The following is a 25130-nucleotide window of genomic DNA, read 5'->3' on the forward strand; positions in this document are numbered from 1 at the left end:
GCCCTGTGATGCCTCCCATCTCTTGAGCATTAGTAAGGGTTAATACCTGCTTTAAAGCTGAGCTCATCGGACTCCTGGCCCATGTAATCATAGAGCGCTCGGACTCGCACCCCCTCTACCTGCTCCTCCTCGTCCTCCCCCTCCCCCACGCCGTTCACCGCCAGCACCTTCTTAGGACTTTCCTCATCCGACCAGTCTGATGAATAATCTTTCACCCTGAGAGAGGAGAGAGGAGAGAGGAGGGATTAATAGCCATCAGCAAGACCCGGGGAGTAGGGGAATCACTGATTAACTCACAAATTACACTTGAGAAAGAAACGGCAGCAGGAGTAGATGTGTGTGTATGTATGCGGTACAGAAACAACAGCAACACAACACAGGGTTATTTAGCAAAGTCTAGAGGTGTACCACAAGGCTCAGTCCTGGCACCTGCTTTGTTTTCCATCATGAATAATAGTAGAATGAACACATTCAGGAAACATTTCAGATGACACAGTTATACGTATATGTGAGTCACGACTTGTTATTGAATCCACGCTGCATCTCACACACGCTTCAGTTATCACTCTAATAATTAAAATCAATCCAAGGCACCAGTGTTGTTTTCGTTAACGATGACGATGACAAAATATTTTCGTTGACGCCCCTTTTTTTCATGACGATAACGAGATAAACATGGCTCTCTGATGACGAAAACATGACGAGACGTGTGTGAGTTTTCGTTGACGAGACGAGAACGGACGTAAAAATTTAAAGTATTTGCCATTGGGTGGAAACATTACTTGTAAAACCATTCCTTTATTGAATTAATTTGTTTTTTTTACTAAAACTGACTAGTTTTAGTCGACGAAAACTCAACAAGGTTTTAGTCTAGTTTTAGACTAAAACTATCACATATAGAAATGACTAAAATTGACTAAAACTAAGAAGTATTTTCATCAAAAAGACCAAGACTAAGACTAAATCTAAGATGCCTGCCAAAAACAACACTACAAGGCACACAAAAACTAAACGTGTGGTGTGGCCATCTCTACGAACTGTCAGACATTTGTATCCTGGAAACTAAATTAGGATCCCCATCAGTATGATCATTTTAAAAGCACAAAACCAATCAAATTGGAGCCCAGTTCCTTCACGGTCTTACTGTAGATGATCCTTCGCTTTCTTAGTTTGTAGCTTTTTCTCACCTTCACCACGATGTGTTAGTGCTTCCCCTCAAACAGAAATGTCCCTCAGTTCAGAAGAGACCCCTGCTCTCATTCTTCATTAAAAAAACCAAAATGTGGACGTTTTCAAAGTGTTTTCAAGGTTTACAGCGACTGTTCAGAACTGAGGGAGTGAGTTACAACGCCGCTTTTGAAGAAACATCGTGTTAGGGGAGTGTGAACACAGTGTCTGAATCTAATCACAAACACACACAGCTTTCTAGTTACTAATTAGAGTGTGTTATGTGCAGGATGTGAACTCCTAAGGGTGACAACATGGTAACAAACTAGACTACATACTGCCTCTATCTGACACACACACACACACACACACACACACAGAAAGAAGCGTTGTCTTTGATGTGGACTCAACAGCCAACAACATATGAATGATGAGAAGACACACTGTGGAATCCGGTCAGACAATAAAACATCAGTAAGAGAGCTTTTTTGTAGATGCTGATGCAGACATCATGTCCTCTTACCTGCCGGTGTCCATGGTGATGGGACTTGGCGGGACGTCGTCTCCGCCTGAGGAGACGATGTTGGTGAGAGTGACCACGTTCTCCTCGGAGTGTCCGGCGCGCTCCTTCCTGCTGATGGAGCGACTCGCCTCCGGAGACCACTCCTGCACACAACCAACCAAACCACAACGTTTGTTCTTCTGTGTTTACATCGTGAAAACATGTCAGAAATCTCTTTGTTTATAAATCACTAGACGTAGAGGTACAATCCTTACTTTTCTGCTTTTCTTCTTACTTACTGTTTCTGGTGCTGTTAAATTAGCTGTCCGCTGTTTGACATTCAGTTGTAAGAATTTCCAATCTAATGGAAAATAATTTTTAATATTTAAATCAAATGTACAGCTTTCATTGAAAATTTCTAGTAAGTAAAATTCATCAACATCTAAAGTTAAAGCAGAAGTAAGCGATCCGGTCGTTTTGGCTAACTTCCTGTCAGCAGACGGAGTTAGCAGTCCCCGCCCTCGTCCCTACGTCACCACATTCACACACATCCCTTGGCTGCACACAGAGAGGACCACCCCTTTATGCCGTTCTCTCTCCTCATTGGATAAAGGTTGTAGGATGCAAGGAAAGTTTTCTCCTCGGCTTACAGCAGAGCAGAGTGACTGACAGACCCGTGTTTCAGACCAAACACTCTATGTAAGTGATTGCTGTCGGAAGATAGAACTATTTAAGACTTATATTAACACAAATATTCCGCTTACTTCTGCTTTAAGGCAATAGAGAAAATGTTTTTTTTTGTTTAGTGAACCCAGACAGACACACAGACACACACACACACAGAGTAATAACAGCCTGTTGACAGAAGTAGGTGGCTGAGGATACAGTTACTGGTATTTACACTCTCAGTGGAGAACAGAGCAAACTCCAAACTGTCACTGTGTGTGTGTGTGTGTGTGTGTGTGTGTGTGTGTGTGTGTGTGTGTGTGTGTGTGTGTGTGTGTGTGTGTGTGTGTGTGCGTGTACTAGATGTCCTCGCAGATTTAGAACCAACACCACCCACTCAGTGTGCAGTGTGCGCACCTCTCGGAAAGGAACAGGTTTCCTTTCTCCATATTTTTTTCAAAAGCTTCAACTTCTGAGGTTTTGTTAAGTTATGAATGAAGAAAGTCCTCACACGTATAGAGAGACAAACCTGTGTGTGTGTGTGTGTGTGTGTGTGTGTGTGTGTTGGCACAATGGCTCTCTGTTTGCGTGTCAGCAGTGCTGTGGGAACGCTGGGAGATTCCTCAGAGGACAGAGGAGATTTCTTTCTTTCTGCCAACATTTCTCTCTCTCCGTTTCTCTCTCCCTCCCTCTCATTTTTCAATTTTGGAAAACCAGGAGAAGCTGAATCCTCTTCAGTCTTTACAGCAAAGACTCAGCGTCACTACATAGAAACACATGGATTCTTCTTTCATGAAAACGCCCCACATATTTTCATACTAGTAGTTTTTAAAAAAAAGTTTTCCTTCATAAATATACAAGTTTATGCTGCAAGACACCTAAATCTGTTCAGAACATCTTCCAAGTTTCTACTTTTTGTGTACTGTTCACAACAAAATTGTATCCCCTCCTAATTAATTCGATTTGCTTGTTAACCAGCAGATATCTCTCAGACCAACACATCTGCTATCAAGATGGTGTCAGTTTACAGTGTTTAGGTGTTAAAGCGATTCCTGGGAAATCAATGTTTTCTCATTAATTTCTACAGAAACATGCTCCCACATCTAATGAGATAATCTCTCCTCATGTGGTGTAGCGACTGGGTCCTTGTCAGGAAAACACTTTACAGTTCCCAGTAAAAATCATGAAACTTTCATGAGGAAGGATTCCTGGAAATCAGCTGGACAATATAACCGACACAAGTGGTCTTACACAGGTTGAGGAGGACCTGGTTTCTCCGGCTGAACTGTATCGTCTGATACTGAGAGGTGTCCTAGTGTCCTCCTCCTCCCTCCAGTTAATAACAGGTACACAAACAGCTGAATATGTCATTTCTTTTCAGCTTTGCGCTACAAACAAGCAGAGGCGGTAACTTCCTCACAACAAAATCTTTGTCTGGTTAAACCCTCGTCGTGTATTGGATCATTTTCTGCAGCTGATTCAGTGAAAATGAGAAGCACTGTCAGTTCTCACTGAAAAAGCCTCAGCAGCAGCGTGCTGCCACTCGACAGGCTGTGTTCAAACATGGTTGAAGTCATATTGACTTAAGCACTGTTCAGTGTGAAGGCGAGGTGTCAGACGTCGACAGATGGAGCTGAGAAACATCTGAGATCTTCAAACAGACTAGTGGTCCACTTACTGCACATGCCTCAGTCTAATGTGTCAACTCCTTTGTATCATTGGAAACTTGATGATCCACAAACTCACGCACACACACATAATTGTATCTACCCTGACCTGATAACGGAGGCTGCAGATCTCCTCACAGACAGAACACAGAACAATACAGCGTCCACAGTAAAATAAGAAAAATATAGATTTTGATGTTACGTGCTCCAGCGTTTTCTCAGACGCAGCAGTGTATAGTGACACTTTAGTAGCTCCATAATATTGAGCTTAATCTCGTTATGCTGTGGATCTCTTTACCCAGCAGGCACTGGGACAGCCTTCTGCTGAAGCCAGTCGAAGTTTGTTATGAGTTTAGCTTAGCAGGTTAGCCGGTCCAGCTCCATATGGCAGTGTGTCATCAGTCTATTACCATCTCACATTGGTGGCTGATGCGTCCTTTTTTAAACCAGCACAAACTGTACATGAGAATTAAGCTTAAAAGTCATAATTAATAATATAGATAATAGAGTATGAGAAAATATCTATATACTAATTCATTATATGGCAATAGTATGCTCTGAGGACATCTGCATTACCAGGACATAACTTCCTTTAATGTAATGATTAAGTCCGTTTTCATTTAGAAACATTAATTGCTGCAAAAAACAAACTGTTTCTTGTTTAAATCAAAATCCACACAGGTCATTTTGTGGTTAAACAGATACAATAGTAGACAATATTATCTTAGAGAGAGAAAATTAGACAGAGTAAGGCAGGCGTGTTCACATCAGAGTAACACTTGTTACGTCATCATCAGACTGGATTCACTAAACTTCCATGGACATGACTGAACTTATCCTGAGGCAGACGGGTTGATGCTCATCTTATTCTTTTCCTACTTTTACCCTCAGGTTGGACACACAAGCACAATGTGGAAACACATTTCAAAGTGTTTAGTCTTCATGTCTCAGATTGGTTTCCAACCATCACAGCTGAAACCCCTGTGTAGCAGAGATGTTAGCCAAATCTCTGAAACAACCAGCACACCTGTGTGTTGACCACAGAGAGCCTGGAGCTGCACTAATAACTGAATTAGCAATTAATAGTTATTAATAATAATTGGATATACTATACAGTATTTATTTGTACAATTATATAAACATGGGACAAATATATAAGTAATTGAGAATTGTCTTCTGCACATCTGATAAATGATCTAACATGCTATTGCTATCAAATGTTCAAATGCAGATTCATTCAACTGTTATAATGTCACTCGTGACCAGATGGTGGCAGTAATGAACAATGTCTTTGTTTGGCTAAACATCAGAGAGGGAAAACAGTCTAAATAGATTTATGTGTCCATTGTTTCTCTATCAGAGGGTGAACAGCACAATTTTTAGAGGAACAGCTCAACATCATGTGTGTACGGTAAAAACTTAAGAAGCTGCTAAGATATAGTTTGGCACAAAACCCACATAAATCTTGTTTTTTGAGTGGATTTAGAGAGAATATTTCATTTTTGAAAAAAAGATGATAATAATAAACATAGCAATTTCAATAGGGCCTTTGCCAACACTTGTCGTCGCTTGGGCCCTAAAAGGGACATAAATAAAACTCTATAGAGGAAAAAAACAATGGCACACAACAGCTTTCAACTCTGTGAGGACAACCATATCTGCTCCTCTGTCTCCCAGACCCTGTTGTCTGTTTTTTCATATCTGTAAATATTTGTTTGTCCTTGCTGGCCCGTCTGCTGGAGAAATCTGTATCCACTAACAACTAGATAAAGCTGTGTGTGTGTGTGTGTGTGTGTGTGTGTGTGTGTCGGACAGACACAAACTGAATATTCAACAGGCTCCCAGTGAAAGCCTTGTTGTGTGACTGTGCACTCTGAGTGGGGTCAGGAATGTAGGAATCCAAACACACACGCTCGCGCGTGCACACAAGTTGTTTACTGTATGTGCTTCCTTCCTTCATTCATTTTTTCAATGAAAACAAGAGCTCTGTGCAGCAGCTGTTCAAAAAAGTGTGTGTGCGTGCGTGCGTGCGCTCCGTCCACACCTCAAACTGTGGCCAGTTCATGCTCATGCCCGGCCCATGGGTGTTCCTCCACCATCTGAGATCATCGGTGTCATTGGTTGCTCGGATGGTCTGACCCAGGTCCTGGTACAAGTCTTTGAACCTGTTGGACACAGAGACTGTCAATCATCACACCGAAACCCGCCTCCTACCCCTCCGACCCCTATAAATTCTGTTATTAGAGCTTTAGTATGGTATCGACAGCTGTCTTGGATGGTTCATAAAATCAAGTCTGCACTGTATCTGTTCTTTTCTCTGCCTCAGCTAGTGGAAACATGTGCTGATGTCAGATACAGTTCCCCCTCAGTTCAATAAGAAAAGAACATCATCACTCTGGCAAATTCATACCGCTGACTTCTCTACCTAAAACCTGTGAATTCCAGCCTTGTATTCACAAACTCACTGCGTGTGTATCAAGGATGTGTCAGGATGTGTTCCCCCTGGTGTGATGGTGCATTTGGGAATAAAAAGCTGAAATATACTTCACTCTTTTCCTATTAATGGGGAAAAAACATCTGACAGCATGTACTTATCTATTTGATTCTAGATGTATTCATCCATGAAATACAAACTAATCACATTAAAAAGTTTTTTTACCCACAGCATTCACCATGGTTGAACAGTGGTGTGAGCACAGGCCTGTGGTGGGGAACAGACTTGGACACCAGACCGGCAACTGATTCAAACTGTGGATTTGGGCCAAACGCCAATATAACAGACCAAACGTCAAAAAATTGTTAGCGAATCGATAATGTTTTTTTTTTGTTTATATGTAATCATTGTGTTAACTGTGCAAAAAAATTATAATAATTGTGGTGTTTGTCACATCCTGCCTCGGACACACACTGCCTCATTTCCTGTGTGTTTTATTTAGTGCAGCAGGTTCCTGGTCACCCTGTATGTATTCTGTGGGCTGGGCCTTTAAAGTGTTCAATCTCCATTTAAAAAGGTGGAAATCCAGATAACACTATTTTTACTATTGTTTGTAGTTGGTATTATCAGCTCTTGGCTGGTTTGTTTACACTCAGAGATGATATGATAGATAACCTGGGAGCCGTCCATCGATTGCCAGAAGCTTTAGGAGCATTAGCACAACGACACAATGATTCCTTAAAAACTCTGGATTTTATTAACATTTAAGGTCTTTGCACACTGAGTTCGCTTTTTGTATCCGTCATCCGACAAAAAACATTACACACGGGCTCCTTGCACACTGTGTCCATTGAGTTTTATTCGCATGCGTTCTTATTTTGTGTTCCAAATTTCGGAGAGGGAGACAAAAATCGTCACACAGTGATGCACTTTGTGGTTCTCTCTCTTGTCGAGAAATGAAAGAGAAAAATTAAAATATGTCCATCTTGAGAGGACACCAATCGGCTTGCTTGTAAATGAGCAGCAGAACTATCATGATCACTTCAACAGTTTATTTTAGGATGTCAGTGGTCCAGTTTGATAGATATTGATTATTAGCTCACACATTAAACAGAAGACAGACAATTTCCATGATCCTGAACAGTGGCTGGCGCACTCACACACACACACACACACACACACAGACACACACTCCTTCCTCTCTCTCTCTCCCTCTCCAGCCTTGAAACGCTGATGTGATTGGTCAAAATGCTTTTCACGGATGCGAAAAACGCATTTAAACGAACCTGTTCCGAAAACTTTAATGACGGACGAAAGTTTCGGACTCGGTGTGTAAACATGATCGACACAACATGAGGTCGAATTTATTTTTTGACGTGCGGCAATTTCGGACGAAAAAAACGGACTCAGTGTGCAAAGGCCTTATAGTTGTCACAGTTCTGTGATTGTCTTCTGTTTTCTTCACCTTCCTCACTTCCTTTCCTTTCCTGTCCTTACAAATGATTGGCTCCGGTTTTCACCTGGCCACTACGAGATTATTCAAGGGCTTTACCCGACTCATCCTCTCTGTTTTGATCTGCTGTTTCTGACACCAGCAGTCTTTCTTTCCATATTTGAAATTCCATATTTGAAATAATTATTTTAGCAGCCTGAGTTAGTAAAATCATGCTGCTTTTCTTTCAAAGTTAGAAACTATTTAGCATCAGATTCCCTCCTTGTCCTTTCCCATGCAGTGTTTGTGTTTCACTATGAGGCTCCAATGGGAAAAAGAGAGAAATTAGTAATAAAAATGACACAAGTCTGATAGAAGCTCAGTCCCACTGTGATACTCTCCAGCTTCATTTTTTGACTTAACAATCGGTGGATATTGCTCCTTACAGTATCACTTAATCATGTTTAAAAGCGAGCCAAGAACAACTTCAGTGATAAATACTGTGCGAGTGAACATTGTAGATGAGAACTGTATGACGAGACGTGCAATAATGTGAAGCTTCACTTTAAGGAGACTGAAGCCTCCAACGTGGAGGCAGCACTGCTCATTAACGCCCTCGTGCCTGGTGATTCACTGCAGGTAATAAGAGACTCCATGAACTACAGTGTGTAGAGTTTGTTCGGGTTGAGCTCAGCATGAGAGTCCGGTCTGTGGGTTTGAACCGAGGTCCCTGTGGGAGGGCAGATGGTCTGTCATTATCTCACTACCTGGTCTGGACCCAGAACCTGCACATGGCTTTGATTTCTAAAGCGGAAAAGGGTTTAAACTAAAGAAGAGGGAAACAAAAAATACAAAAATGGTAGAAATCCCATCAGGTGAATTTGTTCAATATTTGGACAAAGATCTTCTTGGACTTAACCAACCCACGTTACCATGGAAACAGTGACTTATTTAAACAAAATGAAAGGTCAGTGGTTAATAAAAAACTCTTTGCTGTTGTCCATTAACTCCTGTGTACATACACACACGTTTGTACACTGTTAGACTGCTGCATGCCTTCAGTCTGACTCATAGATCATCAATCATCTAATGAGCCTCAGTCTCCTCAGAATGTGTGTGTGTGTGTGTGTGTGTGTGTGTGTGTGTGTGTGTGTGTGTGTGTGTGTGTGTGTGTGTGTGTGTGTGTGTGTGTGTGTGTGTGTGTGTGTGTGTGTGTGTGTGTGTGTAAGCGTGCCCACGTCTCTTACCCCTGTCTGACTGACAGGTCGAGGTGTGTGTGGATGTCCAGCAGGACGTCTTTGAAGAAGCGTAGCCTCTTGCGCTCAGCCTCCTGGGTGAGGTCGAACACCTGCTCCATGTCCTCCATGTAGCGAGGGTTGCAGCGGTTCAGCTCCTCCAGGGCCTTCGTGTAGCGCTCCTTCGCCTGTCACACACACACACACACACACACACAATGAGCTACTGCACCACCCTTAATCACCCTTGATTCAGATTAATGTCCGAAGATTTGGACTCTGCCCTAAACGCTGACATGGATGCTCATGTTCATTTCTCTTCATGTGTCAAAAATGCTCGAGGGTGGGCGTCAGACAAGACAGCTTCCAAAACGGCAAATATTTTCAGCCGCTTTGGTCGCTCATCACGTGACTGATCAGTTCGATCGCGCTGGTCATTGGGGAGCCGAAATACAAAAAAAAGGGAAAAAAAGGCAGCCGACGGACATCTCTGACAGGCTGCCGCCGGTTGCCGCTTAACCGCGTCATAGCTAATTACCCTAAAGTTAACCAGGGCTCAACTTCTCGTCTGGTGACGCTTTGGACGCTTTGGACGCTTTGGAAGCTTTGGACGCTTTGGAAGCGCGGCGACGCCTGTTGACGCTTTGGACGCTCAGTGTCGCCGGGCTCTCATTGAAAATGAATTGACTTCCTGCGTTTTTGACGCTTTGGAAGCTTTTGGTGTGAACGCACAGTTAGTCGGCAGCATCCTTCAAGTCCGAGTCCAAATCCATAGACTGCTTCACACTAGGTGATACTAACCAATTTTAAAAACTTGGGAGAGCACAGACATAAGAAGTTCTGACCCATGTTTAACATTATAATCCTCTGAGCACAAACACCAGACAAATCGGTCATACCGTGACACCAAAAACGCTTTCACCGTGAAGATTCCCCAGACATGAGATCTGACAGGAAAGGTTAGGATTATTGAGGACAATCAGCGTTGTCAGCTGACTGGGCCCAAAAATCATGTAGTGTCAATCAATCAATCAATCAATCAATCAATCAATCAATCAATCAATCAATCAATCAATCAATCGAACACTTTATTTGTCCCCAAGGGGCAAGGCAAAGGCATAAAGAGCAGCATTAGGACAAACAAGACACTACATGACAGTGTGTCATGTAGTGTGTGGCCCAGGCAGCCAATAGACAATAAACACAAGTGGACCTCATTGCATAAGGCACGAGTCATCATGGAGGTGAGAGCGAGAACAGGACCTGTGACCTTCACAGCTCATTGATGCTTCAGCTCATTTTAAAAAATCAGCAGCCTGTGACATTTCTGCAGCATCATGAACTGGACTTCACATTATTTATATAAACTGTGTTAGTCAGACATTGACAAGTTTGATTGAGTATGACTTCAGTTTGACTGACATGTTTACACGGATTTCAAAAGTCTGGTTTTAGTCGGTCTTGTAAAAGTACTCAGTGTGGCTATTTCACCTTGTTAAGTTGCCCTAAAATATTTATAACTAATACAACAAAAACAAAAATGCTGAAAAATCAAATTGGTTACACATAATTACAGCAGCTAACAGTCCCAGTGACAAATAATAATGAGTTTTTCTTCCAACCTGTCCATGCTTTTTCAGATCTTACTTCATGTGCTTGTGTGACCAAGAGTTTACGGCCACGGAAAACAAACAGACAACAGCCCAACGCCCATCAGAGCCAAATATGATCATTTTTGTGTGAAATCAACCAACAGAAGGAAGATATTCTACCCAGTGTTAAAGGAAACTGAAAAAACAACACATGCGTTTAGGATAGTTGACAGACTGTATGTTGATGGACAATTACATTTCAGGGACATGAAATCTTCAAAATCACTTAGAATATAGTAAATGGACTGAACCAACAAAAAAGTGGGAAGTTAAGTCTGCAGTCCTGCACAGCTCTGTGTGCTGACTGATCCTGAATCAGTCCCAGGATTTCCCTGTTTTTGGCTGATCACATGACTCCTCAGGACCTGAAGCCTTTTCTCTGCAGTTGGGTTTGTGCAGAGCAAAGAACAGAGGGGACAAGCCTGGTCATGTTTCACACTCAAAAACACACAGGTATGTTTTTCTGGACTCCATGACACACCCAGACTGTTACATGAGGAGCTCCGCATGGGACTGTGTGTGTGTGTGTGTGTGTGTGTGTGTGTATATAAGCTTTGTACTTTTTCAGACTCCTGATTGCAGCGCTCCACCCGGGTCGTGTATTTGCGGACTTCCTCCTGAGACTTGGATGGGTCGGCCTTGGCGTGAGTTTCCCTGGTGGCTGCTGTCCACTCCTCCTTCCTGGCCTGATGGTAGCTTTTCTTACTGGACTCCACCTTGACACAAACACACCAACATTTAGTCTGATTTGTAATCAATAAAGGTCCTATTTCATGGGAATCTTCTTAAACAGTCATCATGTTGCCTCATTGATGTGTGGGCGATTCACTCACAACCACGCATTATTTCAAATATGACTCCAAATTATTGTTTTTTTTAAATAAATCAATTTGTTGTTGTTCAATAAAAGGTCAAAGGCTGATTACAGTTTCCCAGACCAAGAGGATGTCACCACATGTCTTTTATTGTCTGATCAACAATCAAAACCCAAAAATATTCCATTTGTAATTGTATAAAATAGAGAAAAGCAGAGAATCCTGGGAACAAGTAAATGTTTTAGCTTTTTTTCAACTTCCTGTTTTAAACATTTGGTCCTGGTGATCTAAAAATAGACGTTTCCCACTGCAGATGTCTTCAGACAAGTGGTAACATTCACAGCGGGTGAGTCCCAGTAAGTCATCCCACCCATTATAACACAACAGAGCCTGGAAAGAACGCACCAAAAAGTTTGTCTGCAGCCATTATTCATGTTTTTACTTCCACCTGGTATGTCCTGCTCCGTCACACCGTATCTGGCAAATTCGGGGGATGTTACAGACACTGATTTCTTTTTAAACACATAGATTTGTCTTTTCCATGAACCCTCCTTACTGTGGTCACCATGCTACGGACCGCCATCACAAACCGCCGCATTGGCTCTCACCTCCTTCAGTTTGCGGACCCAGGGTTTCTGGGCTTTGCGGAAGCCGTCGTCTGCGTCTTTGGTCTCCCTGAAGCCGCCCATCATCTGCTTGTGGAAGGCGTCCTTCTGCCAGCCGCGCACCTTCTCGCTGTCCTCGCCTGCCAGATGCTCCCGCAGCTCCAGATGCAGCTCGCTGAGTCGATCAGCTGCCTGCATGAAGGCGTGCCACGCCTTCTCCAGTGTCCCGTACTGAGGCCCTGAGGGAGACGGGTGGACAGGAAGTTGGATTCTTACTACTGAACATGAAAAGTTTCTCTGTAGCAGTGATTCGCTACCATGGGTGCATGTATAAAAAGTTACCTGAAACACCTGAGCATTTTATTTTAGAGGGTGTGAAGACAAGTTAGCATACAGAGGTTGAAACAGATTAGCTTTGTTTAAATGATGGATAAACTGTTTAAATACTTAGTTCAAACTAATGAATAAAGGATAAAATAGATGGTTAAAAGTAATATACTGTATATACAACTCTACATGTTATCTATACAGTGAAGACCTTTTACTCTGGCTGCTGAATTTTATCTGTCCATCTCTTTTTTATACATTTAAGTTTAAATGGTCGGTCTTTTAATTTGTATGTTTTGTTCTAAATACTCTACTTTTATTTCTGGTTATTTGATTTCTACTTTTATCTCTGGTTTTTACGTCAATACATATTTTATTACTTTATCACTCTTGTGTTGTCTCAAAGCAAATCTATATCTATATCTATATATAAGTTATATTATTTGTATGAAAAGCAGAGAGAGACAGAGACTGATTGAATTGTTATCTTTAAGTATTACAAAATCTTTTTTTTTTGATGATGAAGCATGGACAAACAGTTTGTTTGTTTGTGGTATTTGAGCTCATCAGATATAAAAAGTATAAATGGTTATTTACAATGATGTAATCCACTGACCCTTCTCCACGACCCCCCTCCACCTCTTGGCCCAGTCACTCAGCTGCAGGGCGTAGCTCTTCTCTATCTTGGCCCTCTCCTGGAAGCAGCTGACCAGCTCGTTACACAGCCGATGGCCGTCGTCTATCCGCTTCACCGTCCTCTTGTAGTTCCCTGGCTGCACACACACACACACACACAGTATCAGTCATCTCTGCATCATCACTGATCCACTAAATGTTGACAACATGGAACAAAACGACTGAGTGACAGAAGACAGACAGGACTGAGAGCGGGGAGCTGGAGGTGTGTATTTTTTCCAGATGGAGGGATGTGAAGCCGACAGCCTGTCAGCAGGGACTCATTATGAGTCTGTGTGTCTGGCTCAACAGTGCACACCAACACGGTGCTGTATCTGACAGCAGAGTGAGCTGCTCTACGTCTGGTTCTTCTATTGCCGTTATGTGTCCGGATTTAAGGTTATCAACGTAACTCTGTTTTTTTGTGTTATGATAGCAAGGTACCAAGGTAAATCACCATGGTAACTCAAAACCTGTCAACAGTCAAATTACTGACCAATCTGATCCCACAGATCACATTAAGAGTTTGTTCATCATCATAACAGATTTTTTTTTTACTGTAATCAAGTGATCAGATTGTTTATGTTTCACCCTGTTGTAACTGAAATCACAAATGTCAGCGATTTTTCACACATCAAAGACAACTTTAGTTATGGTTCTGACGATGTTGCTTAGAATTAACAGCTCCGCCTCTTTCCTGTGAAGCTGCCAATAGCTGGAGAGGAAACCCCAGGGTTACCTGAGCCAGGTGATGACCAGCTTTGCAGCTAAAAGCTATCAGGATAGACAATGTTAGGTTCAGTAAATCCAGAACACTAAAGTTATCTTGGCTTTGTTAAACTTCGTCGCACAGGGCCCAGGTGAGACAACCCCAGTATGTGATGTCTTAAAATCTTTAGCTTATTTAGAAACTGACTTTGGGTGTCTAGACTGACCTCTAACCCAAATAAGGTGAGAAGTGTGTATGGGCATGTGTGTGTGTGTGTGTGTGTGTGTGTATTGGTAGACTGTACCTCCCAGAAGCTGTCAGAGCTCCCCAGGTCGCTGAGGTCTCCATTGGAAGACATTTTGGGGTCGGCCTTACAGCACGGAATGATGGCGGCTACAGAAAAGACTGAAGAGAGAGAGAGAGAGAGAGAAGCATATCACAATACAGCAGGTTTCTGGTCACATTACTGGCATTTGTATTGATCCAGAACAACCCTTAACTTTGAGTGTTTTTTTTGTTTTCCAACTAATTTCCTAGGGATTTGCTGATACCATCTATTCTGTACATTAAAATCAGTCAACGAAGCATCTACACAGTTTGGTCTTAATAATAAAAGGAAAAAAGGCAGTGGTAGTTGCCACAGTTAGCAAGTTCCTGCCCATTATAATTTGTGAAACATAGATGACATCGATATCCATCTGAGTTTCCATGAAAGAAGTTTGTCAGTGTGATTCTTCATGACTTTGAGCTGACACACATCACAGATCAATGCTGATGCTGCTGAAGAAGACCATATTGTAAGTCTCCTTTTAAATGATAGTGATACATTTCCTCTATTTATCCAGGTAAATCAATTGAGAACTAGTTCTCATTTACAATGATGACCTAGGCCAAAGGCAACCAACATATCAAATACAAATACAAAACGGGCTCTAGGGGTGAGCAGGTTCATGAGGTTACTGGAGCGTAGATTGTGGTCATTGTTATGGAAATTGAGTAGAGAGCGGAGATAGACAGGGGTTTTGCCAGTTACAGTTTTGTAGATAAACTGGTACCAATGAATCAATCTGTGATAATGGAGCGATGGCCAGTTGACAAGGGGGTAGAGGTTGCAATGGTGAAAGGGGCATCGGTGACAAAGCGGACAGTGGATGGTGTCTAGTTTTTGGAGAAGGTGTTGGGAAGCAGTTCTGTAGATGACATTGCCATAATCCAGGATTAGAAAGATTGTCATTTTAACTAGTAATTATTTGAAGAGTGGGTGAAAGATGATTTATTGAGGTACATGAAGCCAATCCTGGATTTAATTTTGGAGAGCAGGATGTTTATGTGCATGTCAAAGGAGAGGGAGCTGTCGAGCCAGATACCCAAATATTTGTAGGTGATAGTGAATTGTAACTCTGTTCCGTCTAAACAGGAGATTTTTTTCAGAGTGCAATCAGACTGAGGTAGATTATGATTGAAGACTATACATTTTGTTTTACTGGTGTTTAGGTGAAAGTTAAGGTTTGTAATGGTGTGCTGAAAGCTGTTGAAACTGTGTTACATACAATAAATCTACATATAGTTAATACGAAATTTTAACATAATAAAATATCAACACAACCACAGTATGTAGAGGGATTAGGAGTTTCCCTAGAAGACGATATAGGAATATCTGTGTCTCCCTCCTCTACAGTTTCAGCCTCAGGCAAAATCTGCAGCTCCACGTCAGCCGACACTGAGTTTTCACCAACCCTCGGCTGCCCACAGAGCTGTTCGCCACGTCACTGCCCAGCTCTCCCTCTGCACACCACTGGCCTGTGTGTGTGTGAGAACAAACACTGATACCCTGTCAGACACATCCGCTCCATTACTGAGGTAGGAATCTGTGTCAGCGAGTCCTGAACATACACAATGGATCTCATTCATTGGAGAAAAAGATGCACAAACATTTGTACAGAATCATCTCTGAGAATAACTCACAGATACAAATCTTTTTCTAACTGTCTAATGTCTCTCCCTCTTAAAGCTGAGGCAGAAAGAGGCAGAGGATAGGACCAAAAGACAACACCATTTGTGATTATAAACCACCTTAATGCTACATACAGTATAAAAGGTAGATTAGATAAGTTACAGGCTGATTTTATACTGTGAAAGTATGAAAGCCTCAGTCCACAGAGAAACGCACACAGCTTGTATTCAGAAACTGAGCCTTAAAACCCGCCGTCAGGACTTCTGAGACTTTGTGATGTCACAACAAAGCAGTCACTAAGCCCCGCCCCCCCTGGACTCACCATCCAACACCTACAGGATTTGGTTTCTCTGAGCATTTTAAATGAAATCTGCTTTACTTTTATTGAATCGCTCGAAAAACAGTCAGCCAATCAGAAGAGAGGCTCAGAGCCTTCTCTCTACACAGATACAGGAAGACGCTGCAGACATGAAACCAAAAATCAAAACATACAGGACGTAAAAATAGTATGAATTTCTCCCTTTTGGGACCTGATTTTTTTTCTCCAGAACATGTCCTGAAATTGAGTTCAGCTCCAACTTTGGTTGTCATGAGAACCAGATACAACTTAGCAGGACACGGACTGGCATTATACGCGCGTGAGTTTGAGCAGACGCGTGGTCTTGTTGTGGCTACAGTTGAACTTGCGGTCCGTTTGTTACTGTATGTGAACGCAGCCGGACCTCAACCTGCTCTTACTGCACTGGTGTACGCAAAAGTTTGAGCTCATAAAAGCAATTACTACATTACTTTACGTTTATGTTGAGCCATATTTACTGTTATAACACTGTTCTTAACTTTATGTTGCTGCCTCCTCTTTTAATTCTGTGCAGTTTGAGAAGTTGTTGAAGCACAGTGGAGCTTAAATACTTGAAATTTTGATGTGAACCTGTTTTTTTTTTCCTTTTAACTATTTATTTATTATGCATTTTTTTACACAAACAAAATCAACTGCACATTGAACCTGTGTTTTAATAAAGCAGTGTCTTTAGAAGTGCATGGGTTCTGTTTTTTTGCGTATCGAGAACCGTGAAAATTCACCGGCATCGGTATCGACTACTGAAACGCTGGTATCGTGACAAGCCTGGCTCCAACCTGATCAGCTCTGCCGTGAACCTGCCAATGAACTCTGAAAACAGTTCACCGTGACCTGACTTGCGTACATCCACTTCCTCAGTGCCTCCTCCCTCTGGGCAAAAATCCCCCGCTTCAAGGCCGGACAACTTCCTGGGGCAGACACAACAACCTGGGAGGAAAACATGCCACAGCTCCGGTGCAGCTCAGCCTCCATCTGCTGTACAGTCAACCAGAACCCTGCTTGTGGGCTCAAACAAGTGCACACTATTAATTAGTTAAGTATAAACTAAATTCATTATTCCTATGATGCCAAAGCAGGTGCCAAATTAAAGTTAAAAGTGATCACTGGCAAATGGCAATATGGAAGAAGGAGTTGATAACTTGTCTTGGACTGGAGAGATTGACATACATTGTTAAAGGTAAACAGGAGGAGTTTGCTTGTATTTGGGAATCATTTATGTCATTCCTGACCAATGAAACAGATAACACTGTCTGAATAATAGGTTATGAAATGATCCTGCCTTTTATTTAATTTTAATTTTATTGTATTTTATTTATTTATTTTTGTCTCATTTCATTCTTATTTATTTATGTATTTATTTATTTTACTCCATTAGTCTGATGTCACTATCCATTTGCTTTTTTATTTTATTTTTTTGTCTGTTCAAGGGGATATGGATGAAAATGTTTGTACATTCAATGTTGAATTTGAAATGCATTTGAAATTTCAATAAAAAATATTGTTAAAAAAAAGAAGTTAAAAGTGGGAAAGGTGCAGTTTAAAGCTTTGTACATGGTCACTGGGATCGGCTGCTGCTACTGTGAATGAAGAATCTCTGTACAAAATGAACAAATGCACAATCACTGTAAGACTGAATTTGAATTTGAGGAGCTGGGTGAAAACAACAAGAACTCCAGGTGCCTGTTCTCTAAAAGTGAAATCTTTAGAAACTGGACTATGATGTGTGATTAAACCGAGTTTCATCCCTCCGAGCTGCAGTTTGATTTGCCTGCTGCTCAGGTTCCGTTGGACACGACTGTGAGAAGTTCCTGGTTGTTCCTCCTCCTCCTCCTCCTCCTCCTCCTCCTCCTCCCTGTGTTTCCCAACGTCCTCTCTCACTGTAAATAACCAGTTGTCTCCCAAAATAACAGCCGCTGATCTCTGCACTGGGAGCAGCCTGCTGTTAGACTAAATGCAGTGCACAACAGTACAGTAGCCTTGGTGAGCTCTGCAGGGAGCAACGTGGGAGTGAGTCTGAACTCTGCAACACAACGTGCAGCTACTTGTGCTACTTACTTGCTAACAATGTGTGTGTGTGGGTGTGTTTGCAGGTGTCTGAGGAGACGAATAACGCTCATGATTAGCTGAACACCGACAGTTTACAACACAACATCACGCCTCTCAGACATGGCAGCCGTCTAATCCTCCTCAGACTGTCGGCCCAGCTCTAATTTCCTCCCCGCACTGTACAGACTATGAAGTGCAGGTGGAAGCAACAGGAGGATGACCGACCGACCGCACGCGCGTGTGTGTGAGTGTGTGTGTGTCTCAAGGAAGTGCTAAGTATGCTGACAGCAGAAGCATCTGACACCGACGTGCTGGAACATGAGAGAGAATGAGAAAACTGACTTCACTGTGGATTGCTAATTACTGCTCTTATATCCTTCAGGACAGCAGCTGCATGTGCATGTGTGTGTGGATGTGTCTGTCAGTGTGTGTGAGTATCTGGGCGCGGCTCATTGAAAGTATGCCCGTTTGGCTACTCACACTTGTATTATTTCTACAGAATACCTGCAGGAGGTGTGCAGAGTCAGACTCTGAAAATACCGGTCAACAGAGAGAGGGTTTTACTTAGTAACATGTTACACAACTGGGTTGGTCGACCACATTCAGACACAAACAACACTGTGCTAGTCGCTGAGGCCCGATCCTCTTAATCGTCACTTCTGAATAACTGTCAATTCTCAGCCTGATCCTACCTAGCATTTTAATTCTTATCTTAAACATAAAGAACGCAGGACTTATACAAGCAGCTCTCAATGAGCTCACAATGATAACATCAACACAATCTGGAGACACAATACCCATCCCAAAGGGCTGTGACAACATGATCATCTGGGGTGCTATAAGCAAGATTCATTATTATGCATCCAGGTTTCAATTGAGGGACTGACGCCTCTGTCTAAAAATTACTCTGTTAATTAATTGCCCCCTCGACAGTTTTCTCCTACCCAATCATTCACAAATGTGCAAAAATCGGAGAAAGTACATAATTAAATCTGTATAAACTGAGCATAAATGGCATGTAAATACTTGTGTAAATACTATGTATACATTATTTATTATTGTCAGAATTAATTTGTTATACTATAACACCATAATAACATATTTCTAATTCTGAGTTATTTGCACATTCAGACACAGAGCAGTTGGACCTGTGTTTTTTTTCACAGCTCCTTGGTCATTATACATCATAATACTACTGTCTGTGCAATCTGAAGAGATTAATCGGTAAAAAAAAACAAACAAACTCAAAAGTGCCTCCAGGAAGGCAATTAATTTTGCAAAAAGTGTTTTTAATTTAATTTCTCACGCAATCTCAAAGGAATTACCATTACACCCAGACAGTCTGCAGTTCACCTGCAAAGTTTGAGGTTCTCATCAGTTCTTGTTATAAAAGCTCAAATCAGATTATTAAATCCGCCAGAACTTCTTGATACTTAGTCCATATCATTACATGTAGAGATAATCAAATGTGTACGTTCAAATGGGTACTGACCATTATATAATCACAGTTGAGTGTTTTTAGTGAGGGATGACAGACCACCGGCCTGAGGAGGGTCACCATGAGCAGATGGTCTGTGTGTGTGTTTACATTGCCCTGCTGACTGATTGCATGAGGGGATTGAACCCAAGTTCATAGACACTATCTGAGACGTCAGTCTGTTCTGGAGGTCAGGGATCTGCTGGAGCCGTGGAGACATGGATGGATTATGAGACGACAGTCACTGTGAGAAGCTCCTGCAGTCCATCACACTGATACACAGAGTATAAAAACACCTGTGTGTGTGTGTAGTGGTACAGTGGAAACCGCTTATAGTGGTCACGGATATAGTAATCAACCGCTTATATAGATCAAAAGGCTTGGGACGGAATCATTTCTATACAAATGCTGTTTAAATAATTCGTTTATAGTGATCTAGAAATCCGCTTATAGTGCTCATTTTTGGTCATTTTATGGATGAAAACATGCGCAAAACAATTTAAAAACTACGTGTAGCCTATTTATTATTTATTTTCGGCGGTGTCCCTTTAACGTGCACTGCTGCAGCAGCCTGCACATGTCGCTGCGCTGTGTTGTTGTGCTGTGCGTCAGCTGGCTGAGACACATGACTGTGGGTGCAGCGCGGCTGTTTGTGTTGTCTGTTAAAACATGGATGAAGGAAACCTATCAACTTTATATCGACCGCGGACGTCAGGAATAGATTTTGGGCTTTTGGCTCGTTCCTCATCTCCGCATAGCGCTCGTTGTCCGTTATTGGCGGAGGGAGAGCGAGCGAGCGAGAGAGAGAGAGAGAGAGAGAGAGAGAGGAGCGCGCACTGCATGACAGCAGCGCGCGGTAAAGTGAAACTCTGACAGTGACATGCTGCCTGTTCATTCACGAAAACCATCCTGAAACACTCTCAGTCAAACAAGGTGGGGAATGAGAAACTGCGGCGCTACTGTAGCCTAGAGTAGTTCGCTAATTTTAAAAACACACCGGCAGCGCCCGCGGATCTGTACTGAGACGTGTCACGTGAGTTACTGTAAATGATGCTGTGTGGAAAACCAGCTGTGGTCTGTGTTTGAGGTGCAGACCGGTGAGTTTGGAGCTGACGAAATGATCGCGCTGCTGACAGCCGTTTCATTACATTTTTCTCATTGAAAAACTATACAAATGGCATTTAGATGATGTTCTGCATAAAAAATAAGTGAAATAATAAAAATTCGGTTTTAGTAATCAACCGCTTATAGTGATCAAATTGACTCTGGACAAACGTGATCACTATAAGCGGATTCCACTGTATAACATGTTTTTGTAGTTGTTGGCTGATTATTTTGGTGGTGGGTTTGTGTTGTTGTGAGTCACTGTGAAGTGTCTGACAGGTACCAGAGTCGTAAAGAAGGCATCCTCAGAGACAAGAAGAACAAGGAGCAGATGCATTGATAGCTCAGCTGTAGTAGAGCTTTTCTATTCTCAACCAACAGTACATGTTTTTCTATCACCGTTAGAGGTCGAACAATTGTGCATTTTGAATGGCTGATGGGTTAACGATAGTTGGGAGCAGGAAAAAGCCCATAGCAAATTAAATGGCCAATAGCCTACGAAATAAAAAAAACATACTAGTACAAGAACAAGTTGAAGAGCTGGTGAAACACAACTTGTCACACACAGGACAAACGTGATGCTTGAACACAATCCATCCTGTACTCCTGTTTACATCTTTGACAACAGCTGTTGCGTGACAAACGTCTCCTATACCAAGTTTTTTAAAACTTTTAAATATAATTCAGTGTCAGTGTCAAAACCAATCCCATTTGGCCATTATCCTAAAAAAACCATTTGGCCACTATCGGAGTCGAACGTCTGCATTTACAATGGTTTATAAAATGACCCATCAGGCAACCTCTGATCACTGCTCTGTGTATCGTGTCAAAACTACCTCTGGTCTCATTTCCATTCACTATTAGAGGAGGGTGAAAGTGATGGAGGGAGTGAGGCCAGGGCAGACTGAAAGACGAGGAGGGAGAGGCTGAAGTTTGTGACGGGTAAGAGGCGGGGTGCAGCAGATCACAAACTGTATGGGGATGAGCCGAGTGTCGCTCATCTCCTCTGTGTTTGAGGCAGAGACAGACGTTTATAAGCTTAAGAGACACAACAGGAAGAAGAGGACAAGGACGTTTGATAACACAGCATTAAAACAACTTAAAGAGCATGTGAGGCTGGTCTTTCAAGCTCAAATCACAGAAGCAGATGTGAGGACTTCAGTAATAAATAACTCATAAAATGACACTAATAACAGAACTCTACACCTTCATGAGTGCGGAGGTGTGGTTGTGTCACTTCTACAGCTTCATGTTTAAATCACAGTTTGTTTAAGTATAGGGATGTGACCTTCCAGCAAGAGCAGAAGAGGCCGGCACAAAACTTATCATAATCTTACTAAACTTAAAGCAGAAGTAAGCGGAATGTTTGTGTTAATATAAGTCTTAAATAGTTATATCTTCCGACAGCAATCACTTACATTGAGTGTTTGGTCTGAAAAACAGGTCTGTCAGTCACTCTGCTCTGCTGTAAGCCAAGGAGAAAACTTTCCTTGTATCCTACAACCTTTATCCAATGTGGAGAGAGAACGGCATAAAGGGGTGGTCCTCTCTGTGTGTGCAGCCAAGGGATGCGCGTGAATGTGGTGACGTAGGGACGAGGGCGGGGACTGCTAACCCCATCGGCTGACAGGAAGTTAGCCAAAACCACCGGATCGCTTAAGCCTGCCACACACATAAAGATAATCGGGCTGATTTTGCCCCGATTTTCCCCCTTCCGACCACGGACAGACACCGCCCGATTATCTTAAGGTCTTCTCTTGTAGTGTGTGGTGTGTTAAGAGTCAAAATTCCCCCGACAATCGGCTCAGAAAACGTTCGGCGCCGGTAATCGTAAGTATTAAACATGTTCAATATTTACGATTATCGGGGCCGACTTCGGTGGCCGTTTCAATCAAAAGTCATCTTGTGTGTGGAAAGCCGGTGCTGTGCGGAGAAGCGCCTGCTTGCCGAGCTCTGCATGCTGCTCGCGGCAACAAGCCACTTCTCCGCACAGGACCAGCAACCTCACAGAGAGCCACGGTGCAGCCCTGGCATTACATGAGGTTCACACAGACATTCACGCACACGGGAGATTTCCTGATAGCTGATAGCAAAGACGGTAGCGATCATAGCCAGCAACAGCTGGAGCAACCATGTTTAAACGATCATGTGACCGCCGCTCACAGCCCGTCATGTGACAGCGCACGGCTCCCTATTGGACAGCTGCTTGACTGCTCGGTGTCCGGAGCCACAGACACACAGACGGGATCGTTGTAAAGGCTGAAGTGTCCCGCTTTCATTAAAAAAAAAAAATTACGTCGCTCTCATTGTCCAGTCCGGAAATAGACCCGAAAGAGTAGCTACAACGACACCCCTGGTATCGCTGCTGATGCCGGATTGTTTTCTGACCAGAGGGTCAAGATTCTGAAAAATCTTAATGTGTGTGGTGTGCTGTGTTTGGAATATCGCAGCACACCACACACAATACGATCAAAACTGTTCAATCACAGATTTTTTATCTTCATGTGGGGTCTCTCACAGATAATAAATCGGTTGAGATTTATAAAATCTTTATGTGTGTGGCAGGCTTTACCTCTGCTTTAAATGATCTGGCTCTGCTTGGATAAAACTCTGTTTATCAGACAAAACAAGACATTCAATCACTGCACCTTTAAAAAGCATGAAGGACTTTTTTCTCTGTTTTCTGACCTATGAAGTAAAATACGACTGATATGAAAAAAAAATCATATTGTGATTATATGGGAGCAGATATTATGATTGCAGTAGTGTTAGTGTTTCAGTGTGATTTTGTTGGGTCTTGTACGAAACAAACATGTCCCTTTACGTCTCAAGAATCTCATCTGTTGGCCAGCGCGTCGCAATACTTTTGGTGTTGATGATGCACTACAATGCTGTGACACATTTCACCTTCATCAAATATGATTGCAGCTCCTGAGATTTGGATATTGCTCGGTCATATGATTGTGAATATGATTAAATTGCTGCTTTTTTTTTTTATTTAGCCTTTATTTAACCAGGTAAAAAAGACCCGTTGAGATCGAGATCTCATTTTCAGGTTAATAGTACCCCTAAAGAAAATAATCAACAGATTGATATAATAATCATTGCATGTTGCAGCAGGCAACAGCCAACCAAACTGTCTTTACTTGTAACTTTGAAGAGACAAGAGAACTGACAGTTCACACAGTTCACCAGTACAAAGGTAAACAGCTGCAGGAGATCTGAGAGTCAAGAGAAGAAAACTCAGACTGTATTTACAACCTGAGGCCTCTTTATTTATTCTAACAGTATTGGAAGTACGTGAAGTGCTTCAGTCCAACTGAGGCTGTGACTAGTTACAGTTCAGGTTTTGGTGTTTAAGTTATCTGTGTAACTCGATTTTGGTCGCACCATCTAAAAGAAATGCAGCCGCTGTAAAAGTTAAACCCCCTAAACTTGTATTTTAAAGTTAATTAAACATCACAGTTTAAACATTTGGTGCAACAGAATTAAATCCAATCTTGGTTTAAAGTAAAAAACTAAACTGAGTTCAAAGAGAGGTTTAAATTCAATCTATTTTAATTTCAAACTGTTTGATGCAACAGAATCTCCCCTTAAACCATAATTTAATAGGGTTTAAAGTTCAACTTTGTTGGTGTGATGCCGACAAAGAGCATCACAGAGATATCCATCTGTGATACGAGGCTGTTAAAGAGGCACAGGGAGAGACAGAAGGAGAGTCTGGTTGTTGGTTTACACAGAAGTGGGTCAGGCCAGTGAAGAGGAGGAGGAGGAGGAGGAGGAGGGGAGAGCAGCTGAGGGAGGGATGAGGAGGGAGTGGTGGATAGAGAGGCAGGTCCAGACCTCGTAAGCTCGGCTGGAAAACTCACGCTCATTAATCTGATTAATGTACACCAACAGTTTCCCTGCAGCCTGTGTGCTTCTACATACGAGGCGTGTGGAGACCTACACAAGCTTTAGTGTGTATTAAGCTCCCCGACCACGTCTGCATTCCAGCAGAGGTTCACTCTGAGAGGGGATGGAGGTCTACGCCGGGGCCTGGAGGCTCCATGCATCTATTAACCCTCTGAGATACTGTACAGCTGCAGACACTCTGCCAACATCTGGCTGCATACAAGAGCCTCCGCACCAACTGTGTGTCCTTCAAATGAAGACAATGATGATACAGTGGTGGGTGTTGGCAACAATAAACCACATTAAGGAGTACACTGAGAGCCATCATCTCCACCCTCATCCTCAGCAAGTGATATACAATCTATTCAAGTTGAGGAAAAATAAAAACTATATATAGGATTAACCATGACA

The 25130-nt window shown here is 42.3% G+C and overlaps 1 protein-coding gene across 4 annotated transcripts in view; it reads right to left on the reverse strand.

The window, feature by feature from the left end:
* The window catches only part of pacsin3 (protein kinase C and casein kinase substrate in neurons 3), a 35023-nt gene that overhangs the window by 2483 nt on the left and 7410 nt on the right, over window positions 1-25130 (reverse strand). For 3 of the 4 annotated variants that reach the window (XM_085770715.1, XM_085770709.1, XM_085770699.1), the window contains 8 exons: window positions 14191-14291; window positions 13119-13275; window positions 12179-12414; window positions 11316-11471; window positions 9116-9291; window positions 6047-6167; window positions 1691-1833; window positions 47-216 (listed from right to left, as the gene is read on the reverse strand). In XM_085770715.1, coding sequence (XP_085626841.1) covers window positions 47-216; window positions 1691-1833; window positions 6047-6167; window positions 9116-9291; window positions 11316-11471; window positions 12179-12414; window positions 13119-13275; window positions 14191-14244 — 1213 coding nt within the window. In that variant the 5' untranslated portion in view covers window positions 14245-14291. Of the gene's footprint in view, window positions 1-46; window positions 217-1690; window positions 1834-6046; window positions 6168-9115; window positions 9292-11315; window positions 11472-12178; window positions 12415-13118; window positions 13276-14190; window positions 14331-25130 lie in introns of those variants that run through there. The other variant, XM_085770691.1, reaches the window with a different exon arrangement.

This window comes from Trachurus japonicus, chromosome 3, assembly GCF_045865225.1.
Source record: "Trachurus japonicus isolate A0001 chromosome 3, Traja_1.0".
NCBI lineage: Eukaryota > Metazoa > Chordata > Actinopteri > Carangiformes > Carangidae > Trachurus > Trachurus japonicus.